This window comes from Baudoinia panamericana, assembly GCF_000338955.1.
Source record: "Baudoinia panamericana UAMH 10762 unplaced genomic scaffold BAUCOscaffold_5, whole genome shotgun sequence".
NCBI lineage: Eukaryota > Fungi > Ascomycota > Dothideomycetes > Mycosphaerellales > Teratosphaeriaceae > Baudoinia > Baudoinia panamericana.
In genome coordinates this window covers 702,279-716,354 of record NW_006911261.1, presented here as the reverse complement: position 1 = coordinate 716,354, position 14,076 = coordinate 702,279, and the positions used below count along the sequence as shown (strand labels likewise).

Sequence of the window (14,076 nt, the reverse complement as noted above, 5' to 3'; positions counted from 1 at the left end):
ATATAAAGCATTATTATATTAGCTTTATTGTTTTAGTGACTCCTAGGTGTCCTCTTTCCGGTAGGTCGTAGTAATATGCAATTACTTTGCTAATTTGCTTATTAGATACGACGAACTTTTTCTGTTTATTAACTAGGAATTCTTCGTCGTAGTCGTCTAGTATATATATTATAGCATTAAACTCCTATACGTTAGCGGATAGCGTCCTATCCTTATTCGTCTTTAGGATTTGCTACTATTATACAATATATCCTTCTATATAGTCTAATCTTCGACTAAGGGCGTCTGCTCTAATATTATCTTTTCCTAGGGTATACTAGATAACGAACTTATACTGTCTTAAGAGTTCTAACTATTAGGCCTACTGTCGGGTTAGCTCTTTAGTAGTAGTAAAGTACGTTAAGTTCTTATAGTCGGAGAAGATAGTAACTTTTAGTACTCCTTCTATATAGATTCTCTAATGCCTTAGGCTTATAATAATAGCTAAGAGTTCCTTATTATAGATGTCGTAGTTTGCTTCTACTAGACTTAATTTCCTCGAGTAGTACGCTACTAGGTGTCTTTGTCTACTCTCTTCTTAAGTTAGGTATACTCCGATTGTATAGTTAGAGGCATCTGTCTCTATTTATATAGGTTTAGTAGTGTCGAATATTCGTAGAACTAGTGCTTCGATATATTGCTTCTTAATTAACGCGAAGGCTTTATCTTAGGTCTTAGTCTATTTAAAGGCTTCGTCCTTCTTTATTAGGCATATTAGCAGTTCTAATATCTTAGAGTATCCTAGGATAAATTTTCTGTTATAGTTCGCGAGTCCTAGGAACACTTAGATTTCCTTAATAGTCTTTAGTTATAGCTATTCCTATATTAACGTAATTTTGTTTAGACTAATTCGTATACTGTAGATTCCGATAACGAATCCGAGGAACTCGACTTCTTTCTTATAGAACTTATACTTCTTTAGTATAGTTCTAAAGCTTGTCTTAGAAAGTCGTCGGAAGACTTCCTTAACGTCCTAAATATGTTCCTATAGAGATCCTTCGGTATAGATTAGGATATCGTCGATATATACTACGACAGTAATATCGATTAGATCTCTAAGCACTATATTAACTAGTCGTTAGCACGTTGCAGGTAAGTTTGTTATTCCTATAGGTATTACTAGGAATTCGTAGAGCCCTAGTTTAGTCCGGAATACTATAAGCTACTCTTGCCCTTCCTTAATATATATATAGTAGAATATATCTTTAAGGTCAATTTTAGTAAACTAGTTTGCTTTACTAAGCCTGTCTCTTAATTCTTCGATATTTAGTAAAGGATGTCGGTCCTTTATCGTAATATCGTTAAGCTTCCTATAGTCGACTACTATTCTTAACTTATCTGTATTCTTTTTCGGAACGAACAGAGTTAGCGAACTTGCTAGTGACTTAGATAGCCTTATCTATCCTCTTGTAAGGTTCTTATTTACCTATTCTTTCTAAATTTTTAATTCTTTTTCTAACATTATATATATAGGTCCCTATAGTAGCCTCTTACCTAGTTCGAGCTTAATCTCGTAGTCCTATAGTGTATATATAGGCAAGGCGGCCTTGCCTTCCTCTTCCTAAAAGAGCTATATATATTCCTTATACTCTTTAGGGATTTCTAGTAGTATATACTTGCTACTACTCCTATCCTAGTAATCCGGCTAACCTTTGTCGGTATCTAATAGAGGTAAGGTATTGTCGTTTAATCCTTGTTTTAGTAGATTAGCTCTCTTCGTACTATATAGCTATCTCGCCTTATCTGCTATCGAACGCTACCGATATATAGGCTCTATATAATTCACGTAATTATACTATCTAAATATAAGTACTCCTGTTCTCTAGTTAACTACTAGGTTATAACGTCTTAATTAAGGCATTCCTAAAATAATGTCTTCTATAGCTATCGGTACGACATCTAATATAATGTCCTTATAGTACTATTAGATGTCTAGTAGAAGTAGTACTGTCTCGCTATCTACTATAGATATTATTACGCCGTTCGCTATAAACAATTTGTATCTGTCTTTCTTCGTCTAGGTAGCGATCCTACTTCGTTTTATATATCCTAGCGATATAAAGTTCTTACTTACGCCTAAGTCGACTATAATTATTATCGAATTTCCTTTAACGGTAGCTATAGTGCGAAATACTACGTATTCTAATACTAGAGTAGTTATACTATATAATTCCTATCGAATACTTCTATCGATAGGTCGTCCTAGTTTTTTAGTATTCTCCGGTTCTATAGTATAATTCGTTCTTATATATATTGTCGTAATATAAGGAATTGTTCTATCTATTAGTCTCGGGTTAGTAGTTATAAGCTATTAAGGCTTCGTAGTTTCTCCTTTAATAGTATGTTATACTCCTATTGTTTATATAAGGCTACTACCTTAGCTTGTCGACTGTTTGCGCTCTTCGAGGCTTCTCTTGCCTTTTCTCTTAAGTTAAGTGTAGTTTAGATATATTATACTTAACTATAGCGAACCTTTAGGTTCTATACTATATCTCTTATCTATTTATTAACGAAAAGCCTATTCGGAAGGAGATAGCTATTAGGCGTAAACTAGCTCCCGATTAGTAGTTGCTCTTATATAATTGTCTTAAAGTCGTATTCGACTTTATAGAGTCGGTAGTTCTAGAATATATTATAGAACCGGCTAATTATCTAATCGAAGTATCCTAGATAGAGGAACCGTTTTCCGCTAATCTTAGGGAATACTTCTTCGTATCGTCGAGCTATTATAAGAAAGAGTTCTATTACTTAACTCTTTCCTTCTAGGCTAAAGTAGTAAAGCTTATTTCGCTCGTTGTCCGATACTTCGTTGTCTAATAATTGTTCGCTAGTATCTTCTTCGTTAGTATAGCCTTATTCGCTATCTTCCTATACTTCTTCTTTAGAGTGTTAATCTAGAGTTTCTAGTATCTTAGGTCGCTAAGTGCTAATTATATTAATAGTTCGTCGTTCCCTCGGCTTCTAGGGAAACTATCTAGCGTTTTCCTTACTACTATAGTGCCCTCTATACTAATCGTTATAATAGAATGTCTAATAAAGGAATCTATATAGTACTTCTTTCTTTTCTTCGACCTATACTAACTCCTATTCTTCTTCCTTTAGTGTGCCTTCGCTGTCTTCTACGGGCTCGCTAGCCTCGTTAGTAGCGGTATTCTGTTCCTATAGAAACTGCTTAGAATTGTCTACTTTGCTAGTAACTAGCCTTTTACTAAAATCTTATAGCGTTCCCTATTCTCTATTATCTTTTAAAGGTTATTATAAGGTTGTTACCTTACGCTTCTTAGGTTTTCCTAGTATTATATTAAATTGTAGCCGCTACACCTTATTCTTAGCGCTACAATCCCTTGCTATATAGCCTTCCTTACTATATATATAATATGTAATTACTTTCTTTCCTCCGAGGTATAGTTTCTTGCCGTTCTTACTACGGCTACTCTTAGAGTTTCTCTTCTTTATTATATCTAAGTGTATAGGGGCTGCCTCTAGTCTATATAGGTCGGTATAATGTAGCCGATTCCCGCCTTAATTCTTCTAACTATAGGGAAGATACTAGAGGTTAAACTTACGGCCTTTCTCTATTATACGTTCGTAAAGCTTGTCGTTAATAGTAATAGAGGCCCTAATTAACTAGTCTAGTTCCTCGGTAACGCCCCTATACCTTATTAGTTCGTCCTTAACCTAATCCTTTAGGCCTCGGTAATATATAGCACATAGGGCTACGTCGTCCTAGTCGGTAAGTTACGAGTACTCCTTAAACCGGGTTACGTAGTCCGACGTAGACTTAGTCTATTTAATGCCTTAAATAATATAAACTATGTTCTCGACTTCGTTAGAGACTATAAAGACTTGTCGTAAGATTGTCTTAAGTCCTACGAATACTCTAAAGATCCTAGTAACGTCTTCGTTATATCCCGGGTTACTATCGAGGTACTTAGTAAGGTATAGTTTAAGGTAGTGCTAAGTACAGCCTCGAAGGAAGGCTGTCGCGAATAGACTTCGCTTCGTAGGCTCTATAGAGTTAAACTCGAAGAAGATATATACCTAGTTAAACTAGTCGTCGAGTTTTTCTTAGTCTCTATAGTACAAGTCGGGTTTAGCGACCTTTACGTCGTCGTTAGACCGATTGTAGTTAGTAGAGCGTGCTATACTAGTACCTCCTACTTTACTAGGGATAGGGGTGCCCCGCTTAGGTCTTCTAGTAATAGACATCCTTAAGGGTATTTAAAGTGTTATATACTGTCGTACTTACGTAATATAAGTTAGGTAGTTCTGTCGTCACGAGTAGGGTTAGTACTTGTTAGGTAGTCTAGTAGTCGATAGTAAAGTGTTACTTAGTTAAAGTATAACCGATATAAGAGATCGGAACAAGGTAATAAGTTAATTCTAATTAGTCGGTTTATAATATAAGTTAAATACGAACTCCTAACTACGAAATCTATCGTGATTATATACAAAGGAGATTCGTGTCTTGTATCGACTATCTACTATAGTAGTAGCTTAGTCGAATAGGTTACTCGGTTAGTCGACCGGTCGTTTAGTAGGATAGTTAGTTACGTGACTATATAGCGTCACTAATTAGCTAAGACTAACCCGCTATATTACGTTCGTAACACCGGCTCTAGCGTATATTAGCTATAACCTGCCGAAGGCAGAATATAACTAAAGTACTTATATTAGTAGGTATAGCTAAATCGTTAGCCTACGAATCTTAGCCGCTTCTACGAGTATAGCGCCGGCGACGATAAAGTCTATACTAGTATCTATTATAACGATACTATCCCTATTATTAGTAGCTAGCGCGCTATAGAGTCGAACTTATAGGTTACTTATAGTAGTATTATAGCGATACGAAGAGTAAATCGTAAGGTATATATAGTCTTGCTAACGCTTTTATAGCCGGTTTAATACTACTAATACTACTACTACTACTAATACTAATACTACTACTAATACTAATACTAATACTAAAGAGCGGAGAATAAAGATACTTTAGTAGAAAGAGTCGAAGCCGGTTTTAGTAGATATATAAGTATAAGGTTTAAGCCGACAATAATAATAATAGTATCTATACTATATATATTAATAACGACTAACTTGTTAAGTAGAAGATTATAATAGAGCTAAGTCGAACAGACTAACTAAGATGCCGCTAAACGGCTACTATTAAAGACTAACTATCGAGTATATATAGTATATAACCTCTACTACCTAAGCCTAGCGGCTTATTATAATAAGAATAGCCGCTACCTCGTATATAGTAAGCTTATTCTTAACTAGGAGCGCTTATTTATATGCTTGTCGAATAGTGCCCTGCCCTAACGAGCGTAAGCTTCCTATTATTACCGCTTTAAGCGTAACTACCTAGTATATAACTACTATACCTAGAGTAGCCGTAATATACTACTACTACTACTAACTTTGTTGCTATCTGCCGAACAAGTTAGTATTATAGCTATAAACGAACTATACCGACTATGTTCTACTTACTATACCTATATCTATAATATAGCCCTTTGCTATATATAGTAGGCTCTCTATTATATATAGTATACTCTTAGTTACGCTTTTACCTACGCTCTATATTACGCCCTCTATTAGTGCCGAACTTACTCGACTTAATCGATATATAGGCAAGTAGTATCTATATTAAGAGCTATTGTCTATAGCTTCGTTAGCGACTACTCGAGACCTATAACTTATTTAGCTACTTACTATAGTTATTACAATATAGAAGTTATTTATATAGTGCTAGCTAGTAGCTTGTTTACTTAAAGATAGATATAAAGCTAATTACTATATAGTAAGTAGAAGAAGAAGAAGAAGATATAAATATTAGAAGATAGATATACTAAAGTTTACTTAATAGGCGGCTTATATAGTAGGGAGTTTATATTTATATTAGTTTGTCACTTCTCCTTTATAATTAATATTGCTTCTCTTAGTTAGGTTGCTACTTTAGTTTAAGTATACTTATAGTAGCTATAGATAGTCTCGATAGCTTCCGTTTTCTTCTAGATAAGTATAACGAGAATAGAGTATAAGTCGTTATAGCTTACTATATATATATATATATATATACTAACCTACTAGCTCGAGTAGTCCTAAACAAGCTTAGCCGCCTACTACTCTTACTACTCTTTAGGAGCAGAGGGCTCGTATTACTATTAGTAGTAATAGTAACGGCACTGTCGATAATACCTTGCCGTCCTTTAGTAGCTTTACGTAAAAAGCGACGTAGCTATTATTAGGCCTATCTCCTTCTTCTCTACCTCGCCTTAGCGCTCTACCTATATACTATACTTATAAGCTACTACTGCCTGCTCTGTCTGCTGCCTACTATAAGGGCAACGATATTTACGAAGTGCTAGATTCTCTAAGAGCGAAGTAGAAGTATAAGGGTATACCTATAGTAATACTACTACTAGCTAAGAGGCTTAAGGCTACTAAGGGTTAATTACTAGAGAAGAAGAAGTAGCCGGCTACTCTTAGGAGCACTAAAGCTTAGGGGAAGTATTAGTACCGCTATAAGGAGTTGTTTAATAAGGCGGATACTAATAAGTAGAACTACTAGGTTAATATTACTTAGATAATAGCCGGCAGCGAAGAATTAGAGGCTATTATTACTTACGGCCGGTATAAGAGGGCTAGTTATACTTATATAGTATTGTCTATAGCGGCTTATTAGCGCAATATAAGGCCGACGAGTCGGTACGCTTTCTATTTAGTGTCTTATTACTATAGCTATAAGGCAAGCCTTAAGGAGCTAGAGGAAGTAGAGGATATAGATAAGTGTAATAGTTATACTATATTAGTAGAGTATATTAAGGCGCTCGAGGTAGCTTGTATAGCCGACTATAAGAGGATAGCTATTATCTAGGATTAGCTTAATAAGCTAAAGGATCTGCTTATATAGACAGTTATAAAACGATATGTTTATACTACTTACTTAATATATTATATTGCTACTATCCCTATATTGCTCCTCGCTGCTCTACTAATTGTATTTTATAATTAATAGAGCTATATAGTCTGCTCTACTAAATATAGTTAATTATTAGTAGAGTAACTCTCCTACTCTACTAATCGTAAAATATAGTAAGTAGAGTAGACTATATAGCTTTACTAGACAAGTAGTTTATTATTGTCCTAGTTTTGTATTTATCTGTCCTAATTCGGCGTCCTAGTTTTCGATATATCCGTCCTAGTTTTCGACATATCTGTCCTAGTTATGCCTATCTGTCCCGGTTTTCTACTTTCTTGCTTTAGTTCTTAGCTTGTCTGTCCTAATTTTCGAAGTATAAGTCCCGGTTTTAGAGGCGTACGGATAATAGCAATGGGTTCTTCAAATTGGAGGTTTTAATAAGCGGCCGATTTGGGGAACCGGCCGATACCGGCAATGTGGCTAGAAGCTGGTTCCCGAAATTGGGGGGTTCCCCAAAAAGCTGCGACAGACCGACAAGCACTGAGGCTTCAATCGTGGCACGCTAGTTGCGTCAAAGGATCTACCCCAGTAATGCTGATCCCGCAGACACCTTATACAAGGCTGAAGCTCCCACCAGCTCACGACACACCTTCACATGAGCTGCCGTTGCCGATGTTCTGAGCTACTGCTATGTGAATGCTGAATGCTGACTGTCTTTCCTTCAATCACTACAGCTCGCCGTGTGGTCGTTCCTGCCGCATGGAAGTCGGAAACAACGTAGCACTACAAGCACGATTTGACTAAGCGCCTAACATCCTGCCCGCCATGGCGACACTCGACGGCAATATGGATATCGACATGGACATCGATCTCACCTTTGACACCACCGACGATCCTCATCTTGCGCGACTGCAGGCTGAGACGGCGGCCTTCGATGTGGTGCGTTCATGGAATGTAGCCAGTTACATGCACGCCCTAACTGACGGTACAGCAACGTGTTCCGAACGATGAGGACTTAATGCATGAAGTGGCGGATGAGGTGCCGGAGGAAGGCGAGGTGCAGCCTGATGCGCCCAGCTTGATCAAGGTGCACGTTCGCGGTCTGGAGACGTTCAGCAGCCAAGATGTCAAGAACTTTGCACACGACTTCTATGCGTCTGAGCTGCTCAGGCACGTACAATGGGTCGACGACACATCCGCAAACATCGTCTACGAGACAGAGATAGCGGCAGCGGAAGCGTTGCAAGCTCTTTCCGCAGAAGAGGTAGCGGATCCCATGCAGCTGCGGCCAGCTAAGAGGTTAGCAACTCACCCAGACGCTGAGCTCTACGTCCGGCAAGCCAAGGAGTCCGATGTCAAGATCAAGAATGCGCACGTCTACAGCACCTACTACTTGCGCAATGCGGATGACCCAGAGAATCCGCACGGCAACTTCCGTGGCAAGCGTAGATTCAATGAGCGAGGCTACCGCAGCAGAGACTACAGCTTCAAGCGGCAGAGAAGAGAGCGAGGCGACGAGGAGGGCGACTCTGGCAGAAGAGGCTCGAAAGATGAGCCATTTGACGTGAATTTGTACGATGATGACCCAGTTTCCGTGGCAGCCCGAGACGAGCGAAGAGGCAGCAAGAACAGCCACTCGGGAAGCGATCAGAATGGCAGGAAGCAGCTAAGATTCGAAGAAGAGCTCTTTACCGCTAAGCAAAACGGCAGGCTACGCAACCGTAGCGCTTCGCCAATGCGTGACGGGGACGGCCGCTTCGGCTTCGAAGAAAACCAGCCTCGTCGCCGTACCGCCCGGCCTCGGTCTCCGACGCCTCCTCGCATCCGCGCAGGTAGAGACAACCGCGCCGCTCGCGATGATCTGCGCAAAGAGCTGTTTCCAGGCAAAGCACCTTCTTCTGGCTACTCAACTACCAACGGCTACCCCAACGGCTCGAACGACCTGTTCCCGCACCGCTCATCACCACCCAAAGGGCCACGTGAGCTCTTCCCCAGCCACAAGCGCCAAGATGCTCGTGACATCGACAGCGAGTTCCGCAAGGTCACGACCGATATTGGTAGGTACTCCTTGGATGGTGCAGACGACCGCAACAATGCTCACAAAAGGCCAGATTCCCGTCCGAAGCGCGAGCCTGACGACAAGCCGAGAGATCTGTTTGCGCGAATAAGTGGTGGACCAAAGGCGAAGAATTCGTACGGAAGGCTGCAGGATGGGATGGAACAGGATGCAGAGCCGAGCTTCTCGTTCAAAGGTGCTGGCAAAGCTGAGAACGGCGGCTTCAGTATTCGTGGCGCGAGCAGAGAGAAATCGGCAAGCTCACAGGTCAAGGAGCTCTTTCCAATCAAATCTGGTGGTGACGGCGGGCGCGACTTATTCGACGGGCGGATCAAGGGTCGTGGCAGTCAGAGACAGCGGGCTGAGGATCTTTTCTAGTACACTGATTACTCGGCAAGTGCGATCGTGATGAGAGATGGTGGGACGGCGGACGTGAACGGTGGCGGTGTTCAGGGCGGGCTTACATCAGGACTCCAGGCTGCACCTAGCGTGGCGTTTGTCGGAATGAGCCCGAACATAGTTCAGAAGCAACTGCATTCTCAGCAGAGGCAATACTTCAAACGACTGCTGCTTCAGCCAGCATCCGCTCTTCCCGACCTCCGCGCCGCAGTCCCTCTGAGCGCCTGGCGCAAGCGATCTTCCTCCTCGCTTCTGGCAGCCCTACCCACATCATCCTGACCCTTCTCCCCACCCTTCGACCCAAGAACCTGTTCCTTTATCGCATTGCCCAACTCGCTAACAACATTGCCACCCTGATCTAAGCGTTGCGACAAACCATGCCTTCGCCGGTTTTCCTCCATGAGATTCAGACCCGCTCCGCCGCTGTCTACATTGCGATGCCTTCGTGCATTCTCCTTCGCCGCACGTATGCTTGTGCGAGTGTAGACAAAGAGTATACACGCCATTGTTAGTGCAGCGGCGGGTGCTACTATAGTCCTGGCATTGATACGGCGGGTAAAAGGATTCTTGGGCGAAGGTGGAGGACCGGAAGAGGAAGGCACGGAGGCCTCGTTTATGCCATCTGGCGCTCGTGGTTGAGATAGGCGAGCGCCCATGTCAGGCACGTATCGGATTGTGTACCGGTAACACTATAGCCCAATCGTGCATTATGAAGAAAACAAAGCTACCGTCTTGTTGCTGCGCTGGCTTGACCAATCAGACCGGCGTTTTAGGAACCTCATTGCTACCCAAGGTAACTCCATCTAACGCTTCCAACTGGTTTTAAACCTTTCGAGATCCAACTCAGCGACCAGTTCGACCAAAACCGGTGAAGATGTTAGGTGCTCAATATGGCGAACGACCTACCTCGCTTCATCGAGACCGATGAGGCCGGCAATGTCACCGCCACGTACGTGGCATCTCCCACGAGCAGTGATGGTGTCTGCAGAGTGGATGTGATTGTGCGCAACGACTGTATCACTGGACTCAGAGAGACGAGCTAAGAAGAATAAAGCACCCTGCTACGAAAGCACCATGGCAGAGGCTACTCGACATCTTTCTACCGGCGGGCTTCCCTCATAGTGTCACCGTGGATTACGTGGAGTGAGTGTGTCGAACGCGGCTTACACACTTGTGCTGACGACCGCAGGTACCAGATCTATGTATATGCTACCATACAAATGGTGCTTATTGTGGTGGGTACTGACTTGGATCGTAGGACTCCTTGCAAGCTTTCTCGAGCAATATCGTGGGCCTGCTGTCCTCCCGCGCAGTCTTGCTAAGCGTCGGCGTAGGCGATGCTGATGCGTCACCAACATATGCTCTACTTCTCCACATCGCTCAAGAGTCTCTCGGTCGTATTGGAACCATAGCGTTCGTGGCCCTCTACGGTACCGCTTTGGAGCCAGAATGTAAGATGTACAGACTGCTAGCCGATGTATTCAACGACTTTGCCTTCGTTCTCGACTGCTTGTCACCAGCCATACCGAAGTATCTGCGCGTCGTTACACTAAGCTTCAGCAGCCTGCTCAAAGCCCTGTGCGGCGTCGCTGCCGGCTCGGCTAAGGCGAGCTTAAGCGCACACTTTGCACAATGGGGTAACCTAGGTGAGCTGAATGCGAAAGACTCCAGTCAGGAGACTGTGATCTCCCTTCTCGGCATGTGGGTAGGTTCGTTGGTCTTGTCGTGGGTCCGCACACCGCAAGCAACATGGACAACGCTTATTCTACTGCTTGCTATCCATCTTGAGACGAACAGGAGGGCTGTCAGAGCCGTGGTCATGCGTACGCTCAACCGGCAACGAGCGACACTTGTCTTCCATCACCTACAACGCGGTCATGTGCCGACACCAGAAGAGGTCTCAAAGCAAGAGCGTATCTTTGAGCGGGGTGGCGTCCTTCGCTCTGCGGACGGACAAACTCTTGGCTTCTGTGCTGTCGGCATGCCACTTCGAGATCCACTTTGGTCACTAGCATTCTGGGATAAGCCGGGAAGGAACGCAATGCAGACGAGTGCCAAATGGCTGAAGAAGCTGGTCTCCACGATGGCAGAGTCGCCTTACGTTCTCATGCCACTAGAGCAGTCCAGCAAGCACATGCAGCTGAGCATCACACTTCGCAAGGATGCGACCTCGGGTGCAGCGATTGAAGCTTGGTGGCAAGCCTTGGCTTTCGCGGAAGGATGGCGTGCAACGAAGCTGGGGCATGTAACCTTTACTATCGAGCCTCAGATATGGAGTGTTCTCGACGCTTCAGCGAAGTCTGCTAGAGCCCTGCTTGAGCGGCATCGGCGACCGCTTGTAGAGGCGGGCTGGAACCTGGATAACAATGCACTGGAGACTGGGCAGAGCAGGCGCGTTAGGATCGAGTAATCGAGACGCTGCTTTGTGCGAAGCTTCGTTCGTCAAATGCGACTGCGGCTCAATTGCTCGCACGTTCGACTTCCCGAGTCGGTTCGTCTTGGTTAATCCCTGGACTGTAGCGCTGCTGTGTGAGTGTCAGTCACCGGTACCATGGAAACTTAGCGCATTCACTGAGGTGGAGTATGATCCGCTGCTCGATCACGCGTCACGTTCAGCAGCTTAAGTATCCTGCGCAGGCTTGTTGCTTTCACAATCCCCTCATATCAAGAACTAACAGAGTCGCCATGCGAACGATCTACGAAGACCTACCGACCGACATCTGGTGGACAATAGCAAGACTGCTGCCAGAATCTGATTTGAGGCATCTCAGACTTGTGAGCAAGTGGCTGCAGCATCAAATGTTCACGCCCTTTGTTAAACGCAGCTTCAGCCACGTGAAGCTCAACCTAGAACGGCAGATTGATTTTCAACTCGATTGGCTTACAAAGAGTCCACGCATCGTCTCGACTGTCCGCTCGCTCACCATTGTCGACCAATACGCCGACGATATGCTGCACCTCCTCGGGCCTCGTGGGCAACCCTCAATACCTCCGAACAAGATCGATAAGATCATTCAAATGGTTGCACCATTGTCCAATCTGACCACCGTAACAATCACCGGTATGGACAGCACGTGGCTATCAGACAATTTCTCGGGCAACTTCATGAGTTCTGCGCAATGGAGGGGCTTGAGGATCAGATGTCTTTGTCTGAACTACTCGGTCCTGACATTGAGTCACTTTACGCTTGTGCTCTCCGCATGGCGGGATAGTCTGCGGCGGCTAAGGCTCTTCTCGCCACAGCTCACCGGCAGATGCTGGCCTTTACTGCTCCGCTTCCTGCAGTCTCTAGACCTTCACGAGTGCTACCTTGAGCACGTCCCGTATTTATACCTAGCACGGGAGACCTCGCCTTTTGGTGTTTTAGTGGGAGTTGTACAGCGGCACCGGCCGGTCACAAACCAGCAGTACTATGTGCTGCGTCAGGACAGGCTTCTAATGCATGGTCCGCTTGCTGTTAAGGCTGGTCTTCGGGAAGCGATTGGAGCTCCCGATATAGAATAATCCATGCGATCAGCAACTGCACAATAGGCATAAGCCGTCTCATAGCGGATTAGCATATACGGCAAGCGGCAAGGTATGACAATACATACCAAGTATGGAGATCCAGGAAATACCTTGGGCTGGTGTGTACACAAGCTGCAGCAACTGGATACTGTTCATTGTCGGGGGTCCGGCAGTGCTACAGCCATCGGCAAATGAGTTCTTTGTTTAGGCATATAGGCGCATCAGAGCGATCATCATACTGTTGCTACAGCTCCTTCTTCTCCTTCGCACCACTGATAGGGTCCATACGTATCTTGGCGCCCTTGTTGCTACCCTCGATAACTTTGCCCTGCCTCAGCGTCAAGCTTGCGCGAACACCTTCGCTCACCATGCCGATGATGCTCGCACATGCAATCGCCCAGACATTAATGCTGATGCTGCCTAAAGGTGCGCTCGGAAAGCTGAGAATCCACTCCACTTGGTACGGGAACCAACCGTGAGGTAGCCAATACATAGCCGACTTTGAGTAGTAGAAGTTGCAGAAGAACTGCAAGCCCTGCGTGCTAAGCCAGCGGAGCGAGGAGACGGCACGGTTGAAGTTGTTGCGGAAGGACTCGAGCGATTGTGCTACCAAGTGTCAGCCATTGCCAACGTATGGAACGCATGCATACATACCCTGTTTGTCGTACTTGTCCTTCGCCTTGTCGTGATCCCTTCGCAGCCGCGCCCATTTCGCAAAGTCGTCTTGCGCGGAAGTGTTTCTCATCTCCCGGTTAAGGCGCACAACATCACTTCGTAGCTTCGCATTCTCTTTTGCATCGCTAGACTGCGAGGTGGGAAGTCTTGTGAAGAGATACCACAGCTGTGACAAGTGGTCAGCCTACGTCTGGGTTGTTCGCAATGGGGAAGGCACGCACGAGCTCGTTGATCGCTTGCGCGCCGATGGTGTTCAAGAGGTGGATCGCCAGTTGCAGGCCAAAGACGAGTAAAAGCACCGATATCATTTTGTCGTAAGACTTGGTCCGTAACGCTGGGAAAGGAGTTCTACAATATGTGAATGTGTCCAATTGACTCGTAAATTGTGCTATTTCGGGTGACGTCGACGTGCCTGCCCGCATCGTCGTGCTTGCCCCACATCGCTCGTCGCTGGGCGAGATTGTTTTGAGAGATGCAG

At 44.2% G+C, this 14,076-nt stretch overlaps 5 protein-coding genes across 5 annotated transcripts; 3 read left to right on the top strand and 2 right to left on the bottom strand.

Moving 5' to 3' along the window:
• The first annotated feature begins 7,492 nt into the window (after positions 1-7,492).
• On the top strand, positions 7,493-9,492 carry BAUCODRAFT_444485 (uncharacterized protein). The gene is made up of 2 exons (XM_007677525.1): positions 7,493-9,018; positions 9,073-9,492. The coding sequence occupies exons 1-2, from the start codon at positions 7,980-7,982 to the stop codon at positions 9,393-9,395; spliced, it is 1,362 nt and encodes a 453-aa protein (XP_007675715.1). The 5' UTR covers positions 7,493-7,979; the 3' UTR covers positions 9,396-9,492.
• A 280-nt stretch (positions 9,493-9,772) lies between these two features.
• On the bottom strand, positions 9,773-10,072 carry BAUCODRAFT_52596 (uncharacterized protein; the record flags this gene model as incomplete). Its single annotated transcript, XM_007677175.1, has 1 exon — positions 9,773-10,072. A coding segment is annotated over one exon (300 nt), but the record flags the coding sequence as incomplete, so codon positions are not given.
• Positions 10,073-10,306: 234 nt separating this feature from the next.
• Positions 10,307-11,826, top strand: BAUCODRAFT_147370 (uncharacterized protein; the record flags this gene model as incomplete). The annotated part of the gene is made up of 4 exons (XM_007677524.1): positions 10,307-10,417; positions 10,471-10,559; positions 10,606-10,618; positions 10,675-11,826. The coding sequence occupies 4 exons, from the start codon at positions 10,307-10,309 to the stop codon at positions 11,824-11,826; spliced, it is 1,365 nt and encodes a 454-aa protein (XP_007675714.1).
• Positions 11,827-11,913: 87 nt separating this feature from the next.
• On the top strand, positions 11,914-13,017 carry BAUCODRAFT_444430 (uncharacterized protein). The gene has a single exon (XM_007677523.1). It carries the CDS (start codon positions 12,000-12,002, stop codon positions 12,918-12,920), a length of 921 nt encoding a protein of 306 aa, XP_007675713.1. The 5' UTR covers positions 11,914-11,999; the 3' UTR covers positions 12,921-13,017.
• A 150-nt stretch (positions 13,018-13,167) lies between these two features.
• BAUCODRAFT_121727 (uncharacterized protein) lies at positions 13,168-13,906 on the bottom strand (the record flags this gene model as incomplete). The annotated part of the gene is made up of 3 exons (XM_007677522.1): positions 13,168-13,529; positions 13,578-13,764; positions 13,820-13,906. 3 exons carry the CDS (start codon positions 13,904-13,906, stop codon positions 13,168-13,170), a joined length of 636 nt encoding a protein of 211 aa, XP_007675712.1.
• Positions 13,907-14,076: the final 170 nt, after the last annotated feature.

Excerpts from the sequence above, each read along its gene's own strand:
- BAUCODRAFT_444485 (XM_007677525.1), top strand. The coding sequence starts at position 7,980 with ATGCATGAAGTGGCGGATGAGGTGCCGGAGGAAGGCGAGGTGCAGCCT. Across the intron at positions 9,019-9,072 it reads CAAGGTCACGACCGATATTG|ATTCCCGTCCGAAGCGCGAG; the intron begins GTAGGTACTCCT and ends ACAAAAGGCCAG.
- BAUCODRAFT_444430 (XM_007677523.1), top strand. The coding sequence starts at position 12,000 with ATGATCCGCTGCTCGATCACGCGTCACGTTCAGCAGCTTAAGTATCCT.